The sequence below is a fragment of the Peromyscus eremicus genome, chromosome 7, assembly GCF_949786415.1.
Source record: "Peromyscus eremicus chromosome 7, PerEre_H2_v1, whole genome shotgun sequence".
In the NCBI taxonomy this organism is placed as follows: Eukaryota; Metazoa; Chordata; class Mammalia; order Rodentia; family Cricetidae; genus Peromyscus; species Peromyscus eremicus.
Genome location: NC_081422.1, coordinates 61,318,277 through 61,338,681, shown reverse-complemented (window position 1 = coordinate 61,338,681; position 20,405 = coordinate 61,318,277). Strand labels below are relative to the sequence as shown.

General features: G+C 47.0%; 1 protein-coding gene across 2 annotated transcripts in view; it reads right to left on the bottom strand.

The window, feature by feature from the left end:
• The window catches only part of Ca12 (carbonic anhydrase 12), a 55,256-nt gene that overhangs the window by 11,299 nt on the left and 23,552 nt on the right, over positions 1-20,405 (bottom strand). For both annotated transcript variants that reach the window (XM_059268161.1, XM_059268162.1), the window contains exons 3-8: positions 8,636-8,815; positions 7,153-7,298; positions 3,897-3,992; positions 2,899-2,962; positions 2,484-2,641; positions 1,164-1,290 (exon numbers count right to left, since the gene is read on the bottom strand). In XM_059268161.1, coding sequence (XP_059124144.1) covers positions 1,164-1,290; positions 2,484-2,641; positions 2,899-2,962; positions 3,897-3,992; positions 7,153-7,298; positions 8,636-8,815 — 771 coding nt within the window. The remainder of the gene's footprint in view (positions 1-1,163; positions 1,291-2,483; positions 2,642-2,898; positions 2,963-3,896; positions 3,993-7,152; positions 7,299-8,635; positions 8,816-20,405) is intronic.

The window sequence follows — 20,405 nt, the reverse complement described above, 5'->3', positions numbered from 1 at the left end:
AGGATAACCCACAGAGACAGCCTACAGACATAATGCTGGCCACGTCAATGGGTCGGTTCAGAAGGGCTGATTTCTAATGCCTCTGGGAAGGGCTTTGAAAGGCAGTCCTCACTGGCTCGTGACTAAACTGAGCAGATGACAGCTGTAATCTCACACAGTAAAGGAGCAACAACAATAAAAAGCATCAGGTGAGATGAAGGGCATGCCTCCTCTAGCAGGTGGGCTTACGTATTGTTTTAAAATATGAACGCCTGGCCCTGTCGAGCTCTAAGTGACATACAGAGATGATGGGGGTGCCTCTGCAGATCGGCACTGCTTCTGACCATCCAAGATTCCCAGATTTGGCAAAGCTCAGGAAGGCGTGGTGAGAAAGTTGCCTTCAGAGGTCTGAAGATGGGTGTGGATGGCAAGAGTTCTCCTTCTCCCCCATGACCACTTTCAGTGTGCTGATGGAGGCACTGAGCAAGTGAAACACCAGTTTCCTCCTAGTCACCACAGTTACAGACTTAGAAGGAATGATGAGTTCCTAGTAGTTGGAATACACCAAACTATTAAGCTTTATTCAGCTCGGAATGTGTTTGCTGGTGCTTATACAAGCTCCAAGATTAGAGAAAAAAAAAGCTGTGAACCAGAGTGCTTTCTTGCTAATGGGTCCTGCTACATTAGACTTTGAGCGGATGTGGCCATGAACATGGATTATGTCCTTGGCCTTACAAAGAAGCATCTGTGGATGCTTGTAGTATATAATCACCTCCTTCGGCCTAGGGCAGGGCATATGTAGCCCTCGGTGCCAAGAGAGTCTAGGGTGGGAAATTAGAAGTCTCTCCTCGTGCAAAGGATTCTAATGTGTCGTAGGATAAGGAATCATTCTTTAGAGCAGAGAAGTCCCCAAGAACATCTCATCCCCCACCTGTAGGTGACTCCCAGAATTAAGGGCTCTGGTCTGTGTACCTCAGGGTCCTGGCCTTCTCTCCAAGGACTCAAGGAAGTGGAGACCACTGAAGGGACACTGCAGTAGCCCCCACACCAAAGTTCTAGACGTGCTCTGGTTCCTTGGCAGTCAGGGGACTCTTCGCCAGTCTCCTAAGGGCATTGTTTCCTTGGTAGGAAACACAGATGTGGCAGCACACTGCTACCTCTCCCTTCCCCAGCACCTTCCTCACCTTGTCGGAAGGAGATATACACCAGCCTCTCATCAAACTTCTGGACCTGCCGGAAGTTGTTGACCATTTCTCTGGGGGAAGGATCGTCCACGTGTGTGAAATACAGAGCTGTCTCCAAAGCCAGCAGCTGAGGGGGAAAATGGAAACAGGTCTCATGAGCAGATAATGCTCACTGGCCTGGCCTCCTGGGGAGAGGACTGGGGACAAGCCTCTGGAATCAGCCCATGAGGTGCTTGACAGGAAGTATCTGAAAGCAACGGGAAAACCAGAGAACTACTTCTCCATCCTGAGGGTCTCACTAACTAGCCACTGCTGGGTTGGGCTGGGTCCTTCCTGCTGTCAAGGTTCCCAGTGACCCCAGGAGCTGCCCCAAGTGAAGGGAAAGCTGAAGAGGACTCCTTAGCCTCTCACCAAGACCACATTCTTCCTTTCCTGACCTTGGATTGGAACCCAACTCTAAAGCAGTGGGGGCTGGGCTTGTTTTTTATAGTCAAATCAGAATAAAAGACAGAGGGAGGAGGCCGGCTGGTGATCTGACTGCAGGCTTACTGGCATTTTCACACCCCCACGAATATGATACAATCTGTTTCCATGGCAGCTTCTGGGCTAGGCTATGGCTGCTTCCTCACACATCTCACCTCTGATTCAGCTCATCCCCTCTCCCGTCCACCCACCAGCTGCCATTTATCGAGGTTTCTCAGCTCAGAAACTTGTAGTAAAGAGCAGGAGTTTGTCGGAGAGGCTGGCTGGGACAACTGGGGTGGGGGTGATTATTATGCAGCACCATCCGACCTTCTCTACACTCCTTCTTCATGCTTGTAGGCCGTGGGGTAGCAGGATGAGCAGTGACTCAACTCAGAAGTCAGGTGATCCGGAGAACTTCTAACTCCGACTTCCAACATGAGTCGTTGCTAACGGCAGGGCACCCCAGCTTGCACCTCTAGACTGTGAGCTCCAAGGGCGGTGAGTGTCCCTCTCACCACTGCACCCCCAGGGCCCAGGTGTTAACCTGATGTGATCTTTATTTGCCCCACCAGCCAGGCTCTTCCACCTGGACAGCAGATGCCCCCCAGCCACTGAGGGGTATGTCAGTAAACTCAGCTCTGCCGCTCTCTTTAATGAACTGCGGGAAGTCTGTCCGTGTTCCTAGCTTGATGTCTAACTCCTCCTAGAGCTCAGTCTGTAATTCCTACAGCGTTTCAGCGGCAGGTCACCGGAGAGGTTCTGAAGAGCTGCTAACGGATCTCAGAGGAAGTCAAGTCATTGATTAGCACAGCTTATGGCGGGGAGCAATGTGCTGTACAGTCCCTGGCTTGTTACCTGATCCTGGGAAATCTGCACAGGGTTTCGGAAAACTGTCCAGAGCACGGTAGGGTAGCAAGGAGGTGTAGTCAGGGACCCTTCATAGCGGTAGTACTCGCCGGGGCTCTCAGGCAGAAGTTCTTCAATGTTGAAGCCTGGGATGAGAGCTTGTTGGCCTGGAGAGACATTTTGGGAGTGAGGGTATCAGCTACCTCCTGATAGGAGAGGCATAAACATAGTAACTGAGGAGCTTAAATACTCACATTCAGGCACAGGGAATATGCTCTTTTCTGGGCCACCTGACCCGGTGTCACAACACTGCCCAGGAACACAGACAGCACCCACCCCTTACGCTGTTGTTATTCTTAAGGTGACACAGGTGTGACCACATCCTGTGTCACAGTGAATGACTAAGTAGTCAAGCACCGCTCACCTTTGTACTTAACATGTTGCAGATGACGGAAGATCTTGTCATATGATGGGTTGATGGAGCCTATCTGCAACACAGACAAGACAGGTTGAGCTGGGACGGAATCAGCTAGGATCAGCCTGCATTCACAGGTACTATCGGCAGGCTGGGCTGGAGGCCTTCCCCGAGGAACTGCCTCACAAAGAAAATTCTGACCCATCACCACACTGTTGGGAGTTAATATAGTGGTCGTGACCTTTGGCATCAAACAATATCTAGTTTTCAGCTTAAGACACCAGGTTTGAGTAACCCAGTATATAGGGTGTGTTCCTGGTTATCTCATAGGAGCCCAAAAGCTATACCAATCCATTTAACCCGGAACTTAATGGAGCTTTGAGTTCACAAAAGCCAAGCCAGATAAGTAAGCACATTGGGAATGGGAACATAGTGCCTTTGTTTTACAAAGCAAGCTGATCATTCCCCACCCCTGCCCCCAGTTTTTTGAGATAAAATCTTGATCTGTAGTCCATGCTGGCTTCAAATTCTCAACAATCCTCCTGTCTCAACCTCCAACCTGCTGGGATTATAGGCATGCACCACCATATTAGGCTCCATTTTTGTTTCCCAATATTACATAATTCATTCCAGAATGGAGTTTGGATGCTAGGTATTGTATCAGTGACAGATGCATCTGGTAGTGCAGCCTAAGGATCCGTGTACCCCACAGGCCCTCCCCAGCCAGGTGACCTCATACCATACAGCAGGGCTGGAGATAAGGGAGGGGGTGCTTTCACTATTTTCAATGTCACAAAAGCTATGTCTGTTTCAGCTGCCTAGATACAGAAAAGGCTTCCTCTGAGAAAAAAGACAAGGAGCCTTATGAGGAACAGCCCTGCTCTAGAGGCAACGCAGGGCGATCCAGGAGCAGCTCACTACCGATTGCTGTGCAGAGAACACATGCCTAGTCCTGATACCATCCCTGCTACAGACTTCATGAAGGAGGCCCTCTGACCACCTCGTACCTCAATGAGAACAGCAAGGACAGCGAGACCTTCTGACTTGTCACTGGCGGCGCTGAAGTTGGGGTACAGGTCTGAGTTATAATGGACAATGTGCAGCTGCAAAAGGAGAGGAGGTACCCATGAGGGGACAAGTGACTCACAGGAACCTTTTGTTTCTGCAGAAGACTTGAATCCAACTAGAAAGATAGACCTCTGTCCCTCCTCTCCCCCAAGAGAACCGATCCCTGACCCTTAATATCTGTCCCCAGTTTCCCCTTTCCCCAGTCCTCTTCGACCTGTAAACCAGGGCACATCCTCTTTAATTCATGGGATCTCTAGTGTCTGATAAGGCGCCTGTAAAGTAGCAGAGGTACAATGGACATGAATGAATGAATGAATGAATGAATGGGTTTTTATATTAACCATGAGAAGACTTTGGTGCTTTGGAGCTCTTCTCCCTTCTGGGTTTTTGTTTTTTTTTTTTTTTCTGGAGCCTGGGGCCAAGTGGTCTCCTGTAATTTGGCATCTCTGTACTTGATCTGGAAGCAGTAGGGGTGGGGCAGGAAACCAGTTGCCAGCTACAACTTAATCATAATTGATAATGCATGAAACCCTGGCGTTTATCCCTCAGGCAGACAGAATCACAGCATGGCTTTTACCAGCTGGGTTTAGCAGTCAGATTTTCAGAGACTATAAAACAAAATGACATTCCACAAATGCAGACTTTTATCTTTTCAAAATAAAATTATAAATGGTGGAGTTTTTAATCATCTCAGGAATTAATTATTAAGGTAAAGAAAAGTTTTGAGAAATCCTAAATTTACAAAGTGTAGATACACAGTATGACCCTTGTTATTATAAATTCTGGTGATGCTTAATCTGACTTTTAATCCTAAAGATAGTATCACCTAGCTTTCAGAAAACTTTATAGTGAATAGCTCTAAATGCAAAATACATGCACTTTTATTCTGTGCCCTTGAGACTATTGCATATTGAAATCTTTATCTCAATTTCTTTTTTCCTATTCACTTATCATCTCCCTTTTTGAAAGAAATTTAGCATAAGGTCTATTTGTAATGCCATTACATAGCCATTTTGCTGTTTTTCATTTTATTTTATTTTGATATGTATGGATGTTTTGCCTGCGTGTGTATCTGTGTACCATGTGCATGCCTGGTTCCAGGGGAAGTCAGAAGAGGAGCCTTGGTTGGAGTTACAGATGGTTGTGAAATGTCGGGTGAGGGACTAGAACCAGAGTCATTTGGGGTGGTGGGCAGAAACTTACTTGTATAGCTTAAGCTAGCCTTGGGCTTGAACACTCCTGCCTCAGCCTCTTGAGTGTTAGGGTTACAGGCGTGCACCACCACGTCTGACTTTCATGTTAGTTCTTGTAAGTTATCTTCTGTTAAGGCTTCCTCGGGGGCTCTTGCTTCACCATCTTTCCCATAAAGGATGGCCCACCACGTGGCCCACACCATCTTAGAATGGCGCCACGGAGTAGATTTCTATTTGTGTAAATTACCCAAAGATCGTTATTGCTTGACCTTTGACCCTCTGGTGTGCGTCAGCTCTTACCATTTTCAGACGAATAAAAAAGAGGTTGAAAACTAACCTAGGTCTGTGGGCACTCCCTGGTGGGGGCTTCAGAAAGTCCTCCGGAGTCGCCACCCAGCAGAAGAACCACAGCTTCAAAGAGATCTCTATAGAGAATCTGCCTGATGGTTTTTTTCCTCTAGTATTAGCAATTATGGCCTATTTTTACCAGGCTTTGTCTGATGATTAGCTTAAGAGCAGAGAATACAATAATTAGCAATATTCTTTAAAGATTTTATTTTTGTTTTAGCTAGGCATGGTGGCACATGCCTTCAATCCTGGCACTCAAGAGGCAGAAGCAGGAGGATTTCTGTGAATTCAAGGCCAGCCTGGTCTATATAGTAAGATCCAGGCCAGTGAGAGCTACATAGTAAAACTTTATCTCAAATGTTAAAAATATTTGTGTGTGTGTGTGTGTGTGTGTGTGTGTGTGTGTGTACATGCACACATGTGAATGCAGTGTCTGAGGAGGCCAGAAAAAGGCATCAGATCCACTAAAGGTAGAGTTACAGGCAGATGTGAGCTCCCAAAATGGGTTCTGGGAACCAAACTCAGGTCCTCTGTAAGAGCAGTATGCTGTCTTAATTGCTGAGCCATCTCTCCAGCACCCCGGAAATATTTTTAAATGCGTAAACTCTCCAAACCTACATCCTAGCTGCCACTTTATTCTCCCAGGGGGAAGCAAAAGCCTCAACATTGCAATTAGCTTGCAAGAAATTGCAGTTCTTGAGCTCCAGGGAAGGAAGGGTCTGCTCTGAAATACGTGCGCCTCCAGTCATACTGTTCTATCGGGCCAGAATCACATCCCCTCAACACTGGTAACAGACCTATAATTAGGTTGAGACATTAAGCAGTTCAGCAGTTGTGAACAGAGGAGAGAATGGTTGTATTATTATTTATCATGGGATCTGCTGGCTGACCAGCAACATTTATCCCTTCCTATCTGTTTCCCTGTATACACTCAGAGCCACATCCCCGACTCAAAACTTGGAGTGGAAGAACTCAAGACCCCTCATCATCCCACCCCATCACATGCCTGTGGTACCGCAGGAGCATCCTGCCTCTCTTCTCATTCCCTTTGGTATTTTAGATTAGAATCTCAAGGAGACACAACACAGTGCTGTGCCCACATCCCAAACCAGAGAATCTCCGATCATAGCGATGCCCTGCACATCTTAATGCCAGTCACCCCTCACTCTATGGCAAACTACAAGACAGTCCTGGATCAGGGTTCTCACATTCCCAAGTACAATTCATGGCTAAGAAGAGGAAAGATGATGTGAGAGAGACATTTGTAAGCAGCATGGTGTGTGAAGACTGAAAAGCACGGAGGAGCAATGAGCCTGGTATGATTAAGCAATGAGCTGCCAGGCGAGCTGTGAGGTCTTCATCTGCACAAAGCAGGAGGATGTCTAGAAAAGGGCCACGTGCATCCCACCATGCCATCTGCAAGGCTGGCCTTCCCAACAGCATCACACAGTAAGAGGAACAGGTACACTCAGTATGCTCCAGCAAAGGAAGGGACGGAGACACCCGGATAAATGCAGGGCAGTGAGACCTGACTCCTAGACTTCTCTTCTAGGAGAGTGGTGGGGGCAAAGACTATGAAGGTTGCTCTATCCCAGTGGCCACAGAGAGGGGAGCCAGCGCCAGGTACCCTCCACCAGACTGGCCACTCACTCACCTCGGCGGCAAAGTGCTTCCCACTCACGGTATGTTCAGAACCATGGGGGTCATTGCGGTTCCCCCAGTGCAAGTGCAGCTGCTCCGCCCTGTATTGGTGGGGCTGGAGGCCCTGGATGTACATGTCGGAGTTCAGGTTCAGTCTCACTGTGAGGAATGGAGGAGCAGCCTTCAGAGCCCTGGCCGGCTGAACCCTGGCCAGACCAACCCTGCTAGAGAGCAGGCAGGCTGGCAGGCAGGCTGCCCCCACACAGATACAAGTGGCTACAGGAACAAGGCACAGACCAGAGCAACAATGCCTGCAGGTCAGAGGCCTGGCCTCTTTCCCCCAGTGCAACTCCAGTGGCACCAGCACCTTCCTGGACCCCCTGAAAAGCATCAACTCTACGCACGCCAATGATGGTTGTTTCTTTACTTACCCATGTATCAGGCTCCTGGCTATGATAACAGAACTGTCAGTGAAGACCTTTCCAAGTTGGAAAATTATATTCCAATGACAATTGCTATTTAAGAAGCACTAACTACGGCCGGGCGGTGGTGGCGCACACCTTTAATCCCAGCACTTGGGAGGCAGAGCCAGGCGGATCTCTGTGAGTTCGAGGCCAGCCTGGACTACCAAGTGAGTTCCAGGAAAGGTGCAAAGCTACACAGAGAAACCCTGTCTCGAAAAACCAAAAAAAAAAAAAAAAAAAAAAAAGAAGCACTAACTATACAACAGACTGTGATGTATCCAGTCTCTAGTGTCCACGGAACAGGTCAGTGGGTCCCTCTTCCAAATGACAACTCAAGGAAGTTAAAATTCTTACCCAGTCTGATGGCTCATTAGTATCTGTGATGGCTAATCTTGGTTGTCAACCTAATTACATCTGGAATCAATTACAACCTAAGCAGCTGGGTACTCTTGTGAGGATTTTCTTGTTTGGATTATTAGAGGTAGAAAAACTTACCCTAAACTAACTCTCTCTGTCTCTGTCTCTGTCTCTGTCTCTGTCTTTGTGTCTCTGTCTCTGTCTCTGTCTCTGTCTCTGTCTCTGTCTCTGTCTCTCTCTCTCTCTCTCTCTGTGTGTGTGTGTGTGTGTGTGTGTGTGTGTGTGTGTAGCAGAGTTATGATTCAAACCCAGTCTGTCTGATTAAACCCCAAGTGTCCACCCTCAGCACCTGAATTGCTGATGCCTTGGATAGTTTGTGATGACTCAGAATTCATCCTGGCAGCTTAGCCAATGGACCAATGGGATCAGACTTATCTCTTCCCTCTCCCTCAAACAAGAGATGGGCTTCTGAAATATGCTGTCCAGGAAGAATCAGTGGAACCAGGATTTTTAGCACACACACAAGACAGTGGGCCAGGCATGCCTCACAGCATCCCCCTAGCCCCCTCTCCAGAGTGCCCCAGAGGAGCCCATCCCGGCCAGATGGAAGAGTCAGGACAGGGAGTCAACGGGCCTTGGACCTGCCTCTCAGGGTCTCCAGGGTCTCCCCCTTACCTGAATGGCCATCATTGGTCAAGTTCAACAGCTTTTCAGCAGATACATTGTAACCTTGGAACTGTAGGGGTGCGAGGCTGGCATCGTACTGGAGGATGTCGCTGTGTAGGTCTATCGGGGACTGGAGGAGGCCCCCACACGATGGGTACTTCTTGGACCAGTTCTTTTCCCCAGCAGGACCTAGAAGGAGAGATCCAAGCTCAAGCTCAGTTCTCCACAAGGAATTTTCCTCACCTTTTGATCTCCATTTATACAACAGTTTCTTTTTATTCCCTTATCTTTCCATAGACAACCACACTATTCTACATGAGACAAGTATTATGTACTGGTCCCTTGGCATCCTGTGGACTTCATCAGAGAGTGGGAAGAGTCAGAAGAAATACTTGACACCTTTGCTCATTGTAACTGCTATGAGGGAGAAGAGTTGGCCCTAGTTTTAGAGGTAAACTGTTCAAGACCTGGGGATAGCAGCTTATAGAATCAGGTCCAGCAAACATCTCAAAACCATCTGCCATTAAAGTGCTGTGGAAGGTGAAAGACTAGAGTAGCCCAGGCCAGAAACTAGGGCCCCCACAACCTCCACTTTATCCCCATGTTAACGTAATACATATCCTCCTACTCGAAGACTAGTGACATCCAGCATTTTACCATCTGCTTATTGAGCACCTATTATGTACCAGAAATTACTCTGGGTCTTGAGGCCACCAAGCTGGATACTATAGGGACATCCAAGAGGGGTTCTAGTGGGGAAAAGTGGATGAATCTGCCAAACTCCGTCAGGTTGTGCAATTGGTATCTGACTGACCATAGCTCAAGTAAGTCTTTGAGGCTGGTGGATTCACAGTGTGATGTTCCTGAAGGAAGCCCTGGGGATACAAACTCCTGATACCCACATCTAGAGTGCAGGATGCAATCCCAAAGGGATGCTTGAAAAATATTGAGTAATTGCAGGCCTGGGATCACAAAGCCAAGTACAGCAGGGTTTTAACTGGAGGGAAGGCTGGTAATACTACAGGCTAATTATTGTAATAAAATTGACAAGTCCTTGGTGAGGAGAAACAGGCTTAAATGTGAAAATCATCCAGGGCTCATGCTCCTTGCTAAATACTGGCTAGCAGTCACTCCTCTGTGGATAAAAACAAAGATCCCATGGTCAGATAAACCAGTGATTCTCAACCTGTGGGTCAGCGACCCCTGAGCTCAAACGTTTTCACAGGGGTTGCCTACGACTATTGGAAAACACAGATATTTACATTACAATTCATAACAGCAACAAAATTGCAGTTATGGAAATAATTTAGTGGTTGGGGGTCCCCACAACATGAGGAATTATACTAAAATGTCACAGCATTAGGAAGCTTGAGAACCACTGAGAACTCTGTTACTCCCACAGGGAAAAATCTTGAAAGAATGTAAATCTGTGTTTAAAAGATTATCTTCCATGGTAATTAAATGGATTTTCAAGCTACTGGCAGACATTTCCCCCAAAATAAATGAGATCTTGGGAGGCCATAAGGAGGAAATTGTGTAAATTGTGTCCTACATAGTCATTATTAGAAGTTAGATCCACGCTAGATTTTTGGGGGCTAGAGAAATAAGCATGTTAAAGACAGCCGAGTCAGTGTGGCCAAGGCCTTCAGGAGAACATAAGGAGGGAACGTGGAGTGCCCGGACAACAAGCCTGCAGCACACCTATCCCACCGCCTTGGTGAGTGGCCACAGCCAGGTCATGTTCCCTCCTGGAGCTGCTGCCAGCCTTGGTAGAAATGGCAGGGTTGGATATCGTATTCTGGAAGGTCCCTCTGGCTCCTGAGATCCAATATTTATGAAGATTACAGGACTGAGCACCTTCTCCCTCTGCACCAGGCAAGTTGGAACGGCTCGCCAAGGCTCGTTCATGTCAAGGCAGCGCTAGCGCGTGTGATGAGATGCCCAGTGGGAACCAGCTTCAAAAGTGAAGGCCCAGGATGCCGGTGTCCCTGGGCTGTCTGGGGTGTAGACAGCACCTCCCCAGTCCTGGCCTCTGTCCACAGGCAAGCTAGTCATTGGCATCAGTCACAGGCCCTTGTGGCTGCAGGGTCTAAAAGAGCCTTTTCCACCCTCCATGCATCTTTCACCGTCAGCAGCATGCCTTGTTTATTTTAGTGGTTTTGATCCTTCTAAAAATCTATAACCTTGGCATAGCCAAGGGGACAAGATGAAAGTATTTTGTAGATGAAGTACTGGGAATGGAGTGATTTGTCCAAAGGTAGACTTTGGCCTAGTACCGGAGTTACCTGGCTTGGATCGTGAAGCCTTGGTGTCTTCTCTCTGGGTGTTTATCTGAGAGAGTTTGTGCATCTGTTTCCTCCCCGTCTCTCCTACATTCTCCTTGGAGGTAAGGAGTGTCTCATTCATCCCCACATTCCCTACAGTGCCTGGCACATGGCAGGTCCTCACAGGTTTACTAATTCTCTCACCTGGCTCCTGCTTATTCTCTCTAAGGGTACTTGATTACCCGTTTGAAGTCCCCCACATGCCCTTTCCCTTTAAAGAAGAGTGGGAGCTAGTTATGGTGGTGCATATCCAGAACCTTAGTACTGCTTCCTGCTCCCTCCCTCTCTCCCTCCCTCCTTTCGTTCATGTCTGTGTGTCTGTGTGTCTGTCTGTCTCTGTGTGTCTGTCTGTCTCCCTGTCTGTCTGTGTCTCTGTCTCTGCCTCCCTCTCTGTCATTGTCTCTCTGTCTCTCTCTGTCTGTCTCCCTCTCTCTCTGTGTGTGTGCGTGTGCGTGTGCGTGTGCGTGTGTGTGTGTGTGTGTGTGTGTGTGTGTGTGTATACAGGTGCATACATACTCTAGGTTAGCTGGCCTGTGAGCTTCTGGGGAGATTATATTCTCCTGCCTCTGCTCTCCATCTCAGGATAGGAATGCTGGGATTATAGATGTGTGCCACCATATCCTGTTTCTTCATGTGGGTCCCAGGAATTGAACTTGTGACCTCAGGCTTTCACAGTTAACACATTTACCCCCTGAGCATCCTGCTGGTCCTCTGTAATCCTAGTACTTGTGAGGTGGAGGCAAGAGGATCAAGAACTCAAGGCTAGCCCTGGCTATAAGTTTGAGACCAGCTTAGCTACATGCGACTCTGCCTTAAAACAGAAAAGAATGTTTGAAAATGAGATCACTTGTTCAGGTTCAGAATGTCTCTTCTTAGCTTTGAAGGTCACCTGTGTGAGGATTGGCTCTGGGTGGCTGGGACTACTTGTTGAAAACCAAACCTGCCTCCATCCTATAGTGCAGATGTGGCCTGGTAAATATGACTTCATAGTGTTTATAGACCTCTCCACAACCGCATTAGGACTCTTTCCCCTTGCAGAGCTGGGGACACTTATACAGCCTCATGGTTTCCTGGCTTGGGAATTAAGAAAGGGAGGCACATGGCGAGGCACCTACACAACCAATATCAAATATGACAGCAGCAGACTCTGTCATTGTCCTCCAGTTTCTGCCCAGCCCATGAGTAACCTGAAGCCACAGTAAGCCTGGGAGGGTCACTAAAGGCTACAATTTCTCAGCTGAGTCTCAGCTTTCACAATCTTTTTTTTTAACTGAGACCATGTCTTGTATATCACAGGCTGACCTTGTACCTCTGACCCTCTGCCCACATCTCTCCAGTGCTGGGATTACAGGCATGTGCCACCATGCCTAGTTTAGGTGGTGCTGGTGCTATGTGTCAATCATTCTACCAACTGAACTCCATACCCAGCCCCAGCTTTCAAACCTTTGCCAAGTGCTCTTTGCCAGAGAGCCCGTGCTGGGAGCAACTCTTACAAAGCAGCTCCTTAAACTCTTGCCTTTGCTCTGGGTTTCCACGGCACCTCTTCCATTGGTTGGACCCCCATCCCCATCCCCACCCCATGACCATGAAGGAGACCATGTACATCCCAAAGCTTGTTTTCCCAAGTAAAAGCAAGGCATTATTTCTTTCTAGTTCATGAATTTCCCTACTGGTGGCAAAAAAGAAGTGGACAGATCTTTGTTTTAAAATATAGAGGAGGATTAACATGGCACTGTTCAAAACGTCTCTCCTGACTTCTGACTGGGAATTGTGAGGCCCAGGGTACAGGACCTGCATTATCTGAGGAGCAGATTATCTGTGTAAGGAAAATTTCAAACGTGTCCAACAGCAGAGAGAGAAGCGAGGTGAACGCCACATCACCCAGCTGTGACAGTTTATGAGTTACAGCCGGTCCCGTTTCATCTTCACCGTCTGTCTGGATAACTCTGAAACAAACCAGGTCGGTTTCATCTGCACGTGTTTCAGTAGGCTTTCCTAAACCAGGAGCGCTCAGAGCAAAAACTCAATACCACTCTCACCCCTGCAAAGTTAAGTTAGAATTTAATATTACCAAATCCAATCAGCATTCAGTTTTATAACTAGATCATAACATTTTTTTCCCCAAGGAAGCAAAGTTGGAGTTTATTAAGAAATGGTGCTAAACTGGGCAGTGGTGGTGGTGCATGCCTTTAATCCCAGCACTTGGGAGGCAGAGGCAGGTGGATCTCTGAGTTCAAGGCCAGCCTGGTCTACAGAGTGAGTTCAGGACAGCCAGAGCAGTACAGAGAAATCCTATCTTGAAAAAAAAAAGAAAGAAAAGGGAGGGAGGGAGGGAGGAAGGAAGGAAGAAAAGAAGGAAAGAAGGAAAGAAAAAAGAAAAAAAGAAAGAAAAGATGATAACAGATTTATGTGTGGGTGTTAGGGGACAGAAGGGCAGTCAGGAAATGGGCAGTATAGACACAGGTGCAGACTTCTAGAGGGACTTATATTTAAGTGTCTTAGCATTAGCCCCAGATACAACATTGGTGGCTTCTGAAGTTATGTTGTTCAAAAGGCTTCTAAGAGCTATTCTTTTTTCTTTTAGTAAATGTGATCATTGGGTGGCTTCTAAAAGTACGAGGTATTACAGGCTGATAGGACTAAACACATGGGTCGCAGGGGACTACGGAGTCTTCACCAGATCTAAGTTACAAAGAAGTCCAGACATGTTTTCACTGTAAGCGGTGTTTGTGCTCTTGTTTGTGAGATTCTCAGAAAGTTACGGCTGGGGAGGAGGTAAGGTTAAATCCAAAGGTCATGAGCCAGTGAGACAGCACCGCAGGGAAAGAGCTTGATGCATAAGCCTGATGACCTGAGTTCGATTCCTGGAACGCATGTAAAGGTGGAAGCAGAGAACTCACTCTACAGAGTTGTTCTGTGTGCCTGCATACATACACCATACACCACATGATATTTTTTTTTAAATCCAGAGGTCATACATGCTTAGGCTTTAAGCATAATTTATTGCTTTTTAAATTTCATTTATTGTACATGTATGTGCACCTGTGCACATGGGTTTATAAACATGTGCATGCCACCAAGTTCATGCAGAGTCAGAGGACAACTTGTGGGAGTCAGTTCTCTTCCCCCACCGTGTGGGTCACAAGGATCACGCTCAGGTCATCATTCTCGTCGATAAGTGCCTTTACCCACTGAGCCAGCTCACGGTCCTTCATTGCTATCCTAGCATTCTTTTTAATTATTGTTATTTGCAGTACTGGTGATAGGCTCTATGGCCGCATGCATGCCAGGCAAGTTCACTACCACTGATTTCCAGCCCTAGCCTCTCCTATTTTAACATTCTTATTTGTAATATCTCTATGGAAAAGAGAACATTGTCTCTATGTGGGCAGTATTCACGATGAATTTTAGTTTAGTTAAAATTCTTGACTCTCAGCTGAAGAGAGGCTTCAGCCAGTCTCCAGAGGGAGGGGCTCCTTTCCCTTCTTATGTCCTCTCAATTTTCCCCATCTTCCTATCCAGCCTCAGTTTCCCCCTCTTGCAATTGGGTCCTTTAATATTATGGTTGACGGTGACCTAAGATTTCAGTTTTTGAAACTTCTTTGCTGCTGAGCAGGGACACATCCTTATCCTGTGAGATCCTGCCTATCCAGGATGTAAAGTCTAGACTTGCCTTCCCTGAGGGGGAGGCCATGAGAAAGTCTCAGCTTGGAACTTGGAAGATCCTCACTCCACGGAAATCAATAATGCTTGAGTGTCATCTCAGATGGGCCCCTGGGGCAGATGGCAGTGGCAGTTTGGGACCCAGCCTTATCTGCAGCCTCTGGGAGCCTGACATCTACTGGGTGAAACTAAGACCCATGACTGCAGAAGAAAGTCACTTCAGTTGAAATCCAAATGAAGCGAAGTTGAAGCTGACAAAGAAACTGTTTTAATGGAGCGCGTGGACGTCAGGAGGAGAGGACACTTCGGGAAAGATGCACACATCCAAGACAGTGCAGGCTCCCTTTTTTTTTTTTTTTTTTTTTTTTGGTTTTTCGAGACAGGGTTTCTCTGTGTAGCTTTGGTGCCTTTCCTGGATCTCACTCTGTAGACCAGGCTGGCCTCGAACTCACAGAGATCCAACTTTCTCTGCCTCCCAAGTGCTGGGATTAAAGGCATGCACCACCACCGCCCAGCTCAGTGCAGGCTTCTTGAGAGAGAGCTGCCAGCTTACAAGTCATTAATGATTTTTGTTATGTTTTGTTTGTAAAATTTAGCATTTAGTAAGGTCTGCACATTGCAACAATCAACAGGTTGGGCCCAGGTCACAGTTTGATGGTGCGGTGCCTTGTCAGAGACCAACCCCTGGGCCTCACCCCTGCGACACTCGAAATCCTAGCCGGGTGAGCCCTGCTCTTCCTCGGCCCTCAGCTGGTTGAGTCACAACTTTCCATTACCACCTCCTCCACCTCAGGCTAGACCCTCAACATGTCACCCTGCAAGGTCCCTCCACGGGCTGCCCAGTCTTTAGGTTCCTTGTCCCACTGCCAGGCTCCCTCTCCTGCTTTAGTCAGATTAATCCCATTATCCTGCTGTAACCAGATTGCTCTTGTGGTTGCCTTGCTTCTGCGGCCTGGTCATTCCAAACACTCCCTTATTCACAACATGCTCTCCCCAACCCCCAGTAGACAAAGCAGAAACTAGCTGTTTTTCACATTTTTAAAATGACCCAGACTGTCAAGGTTTTCAAAAGTCCTTGCTTTTCCCAGCCCCGCACTTTTCTTTCTCCTTATCCAACCTTCTTTCACTGATCTCCTTTGCCATCTGCATGGAGCATCTTCAAGTCTCCCCACTAAGGAACAGGACAAACCTTCTGTAACCTCTGTTCTCTTCTCATCCCTTTCGGGCTGAATTCCTAAAACGAGCTTAAGAGCCTGTCTCTATCCATGGTTTGTAACCGCCATTATGTGTTCATAAGGAATAACCTTCAGAGGTCTGAACTCTTTGGAGAGAACTGTAGTCTGGAGATAGCCTTAGGCAACTCAGAGGCAGAAAGGGTTGAGTCACTACCGTTGTGGGAACCTCCGGTCCTTTGGCTGAGAAGTTCAGCCATCATGAAGGAGACACTGGCTTTGGCAAGATTTGAACTGGGCTTTGAGACACGAATGAGCTTTAGAAAGGCACAGATTTTCAGCACAGACCATTTTTGAAGTTTGTGGGCCCAGCATGTTCAGAGATTGGAAAAGCAGACCTGACCAGGCATCAAAAGGAGATGGAGGTGGTTTGGTGTCCGGCTTGAAAGATCGGAATTCATCCTGGGTTGAAGAAGGCACTCAATGAGGGTGTGTTGAATGCTGCAGACCAGAACACATCAGCCTGTCTGAAAATGACACCCAGATAATGAAAACCCCAACCAGAAATCCTGAGATTGTGCCGGCTGCAAAGATAATGGGAGAGAAGAGTCGGCTATGGGAAGACTGGTCTGAATGGAGAGGGATGCTGCCAGAGCAAGCCAGCCAGCCTAAAAACAAGCATGTGATCCCTAACCCTGTACTCATCTCTGGTTTTCTGTTTTGTTTTGTTTTGAAATACACTGTATCTTTGCTATCTTGTCCTTTGGTTTTCTTTGAGACAGGGTCTTATCATGTAACCTTGGTTGGCCTGGAACTCAATACATACACCAGACTTGCCTCAAACTTGGGAGAGGCCTCCAATCTCTGACTCTCAAATGCTGGGATTACAGGCCTGCACAACCACGTTCAACTCATTATGCATCTTATTTTGAGTTTTAATTTCAGAAAATTTCTAAGCATTAACAAGAAATAAAGACACATAATATGGGCTGGAGATGAAGCTAGATGGGAGATGGTTTGCCTCAATCCTCAACACTACAGAACTCCAGGAATGATCGCAGGCCTGTAATCTCAGCACTCGGGAGGTAAAACAAGAGTTCAAGCCCAGCCTAGGTCACATGAGGCCCTGTTTTAGAAGGAAGAGAGAGAAAGTGAGAAAGTATATAGTGTAAAGACCATGTACCATCTTTTCATGACTTCAGTAGTTTGAGCTGTGCCCCGACTTCCTCCATCCCCTCCCCCAACTACAGAAGAAAATCGAGGGCTGGCTAGTTTTGTGTCAACTTGACACAAGCTACAGTACTTTGGGAAGAGGGAACATCAAGTGAGGAAATGCCCCCACCAGACCGGCCTGTGGGGCATTTTCTTGATTAAATGATTGGCATGCGAGGGTCTGGCTCACTGTGGGCGGTGCCACCCATGGTCGGGTAATTCTGATTTGTCTAAAAAGCAGGCTGAGCTTTTTAGACAAATCTAAAAAGGGGAACAAGCCGGTGAGTGGCATTTCCTGGCTTCTTCAGTTCTTGCCTCCAGGTTTCTGTCTTGAGTTCTGGCTCTGACTTCCCTCAGTGATGGAGTGGGACCTGAGAGTTGTAAGCTCAAATAAACCCTGTCCTCCCCAAGTGCTTTTTGGTCATGGTGTTTTATCACAGCAATGGAAACTTTGACTAAGACACTGCTGATATGTATGTATCATTAAAGATAAAGGTTCTTTAAGCCATATGCCCATTTTACATGTGAAACCTATTAATAATTCATTAATATCATTAACTATCCAGTGAGTTTTCCAAGTTCCTTGATCATCTCATAAAGCAATTTTAAGAGTGTTTGTAGCCTCGGTGCTCAGAAGGCATCCCCACACACAGTGTGAGATGCGTTATTGCTCTGGGTGAATAATTTATGCAAGAGATTGAAGGATAATTTTATAACCTGTTTGCAGACATAGTGTCTGGGTAAAAAAATGTACGGGTCCAGTAATTTCTTAGGTTTATATACTTGATACATCCACATTATAGCGTATATCATAATAATAAAAGCATGACGCATGTAATTACCCATAAGGCTTGTTTACGATTTCTCACTGACTATCCTGTATGCTCGAGATTAACAACAATTTTTTATTATTTTTAATTATGTGTGTATATGTGTGGGTGCAGGTATGTGCATGTGAGTGTGGTGCCCAGAGAGGCCAAAGGAAGAAGTTGGACCCTTGAAACTGGAGTTAAAGGCAGTTGTGAGCTACTTGTCACAGGGGCTGGGAGGTCTCCTGCAAGGGCTCTTGATCACTGATCCATCTCTCCAGCCCCACAGTTTTAAAGAAAAAAAATATATTGTTTGTAATTTGACAGGATCTTATGGAGTTTGGATCGACAACAAGAATAAAAAATAAAGGTATATTCATTGTCTCTGATTTTGAGGTTGGCCTTTGGCGTCTTTTTTAAAAAGCTGGTTGCTCAGTCTCGCCTATTGCCCGACTCTTGGTCCCACTCTCTGAGGTCAATGCCTTGGGTGTCTGCATGAATGCTCAAGGCAGGTAGCTGCCTAACGATTGGCTATAGGCCATGTCTCTCCAGACTGGCTACAAAAACAGATCAGAACTTGACCGTGTGGCAAAGTTGACGTTCTAGATGTTGGGGAGACTTTTTGCCCAACCAACAGTCAAGTCATACTTCTCACACAAAGACCATTTGTAGGTTTTGGTTAGTCCCTCAAAGGCTTTGGTTAGTTTGTTGTACTCAGAGGTCTAGAAAAAGTAAAACCATGGCTAGTCCTCGTCCACAAATGTGCGTGAAAGTGACCTGTGACTGTAGACCACCCACGCATGTACACTTGACAACACAGAGTGCCGTTACAATAAATATAGAGTGTTCAGGGGCTGGGGCGAGCACTCGTTTGGTAAAGTACTTGTCATGCAAGAATGAGGATGTGAGTTTGATCCTCAGCACCCACGGAAAAAGCTACGTGCGCATACGCTGGCAGTTGCAGTGCTGGAGAGGCTGAGACAGGAGGCCTCCGGGGCACACTGGCCAACTAGCTGAGTCTAAAGACTGGCAAGCCCTGGGTCCCAGTGAGAAACCATGCATCAAAAATGAGGTGGTCAACTGAGGAACAGCACCCAAGGTTGACCTCTGGCCTACACACACACACACACACACACACACACACACACACACACACACACACCCTGAGTAGCCATATACCGACTAAAGGAGAAAAATCTCTAACTAGTTTCCTTCCTAGACTGCTATTTAATTTTGAAGTGAATATATTCATTTCTTCAAAAGGCGCCTTCAGTGCGCCAGGCACTATACCCAGCGTTGAACAGGTTGGATGACAAAGCAGATCTACCTTATGTCCTTGTAGAGTTACATTCCAGGGATCAAGACCAGTAATGAACCACAAATAAACAACCACTACACAAGTCAAACAATTACAGCCTGCAGTTGGTGCTCCGAAGGAACTCCACAAGGGCTGTGATGGAGGAGACGGAGAAACCAGCTGGGCAGTGTGGTACAGGCAGACTTGCCGAAGGAGGTACCCTCAAAGCTGAGGCTTAAAGAACGAGATGAAATGATCCGTGAACAAAGCTGGAGGAACAGCCTTCCAGGTGGAAAGCCTGGAGAGCCTGCTAACACTGCTAGCTGGTTACGTCAGGTGCACAAGTGGCATGTACTCAGAGAGAACCTGGGGTCCATTGGGCTTCTTGCCAAGGAATAAACTGCTCTGGGGTTGAGGCTGAGCCAGAATCATGTGACACCTACTCATTTACGGTCCTTCACATGTTGAAGAGATCTTCCTCTCAGGGGGCTGGTACCCGCCCCTCTCTGGAGAGGTCATCCATCAGTCCTGATCCTGTGGCTGGAACCACAGAAAATGCAGCTAAGCCCCAGAATCCCATTCAGAAGGAAAGTGGCCCTCCGTTCCCTCTAAAACCAACTCAAAACACGTATCTCCAGGACGTTGTTTGGATATGGAACCACATTTTAAAAATACATTTAAAGTACATTTTAGTTCCTGGAGTCCATTGAGAAGTTTTGTTTTGTTTTTAAATACATACGGCTTCTCACAAGGAACCTAAGCACACTTGGCTGGACTTGGCCTGTCAGACACATGCAAGATCCAGCCAGAAGGAAGGAAGCCGCCAGGACCACAGGTTAATAATTGATGGCTAGGTCTTCTGATTGTGGTGTTTACTAACAGAGGTCACGGAATCACACGGCATGGAAATGTTCCCTTTGTTAATGTTATAGATGAATCAGGCCTTGGCTGGGACAGGGAACAAAGACTAGAGGACCAGGGTGACTCCTTACTTAGAAAGCTTGAAGGGGGCTGCCCCAGAGGCCACTCTTCCCCTTAGATTTTACCTTATAGACCAATCAAAATAGAGTTTTGTAAAGATGCCTAAGTCATCCTTTGTATCCAGATTTTATCTTTATTGTGTCTGTTTTAATTTGGGCCAATGTTAAGAGGCAGAATCAGCGTGGGCCTTGTAAAGTCCACTCCAGGCCACACTGCACCATGTCTGTTCGTGCCGTGGTGGAAGGGGCGGATGTGAAGGCTGGGAGGGTGAGGCTGGGGTTGTCAATCAACTCTGCTAGCCACTGCAAACCTTCTCTTCCT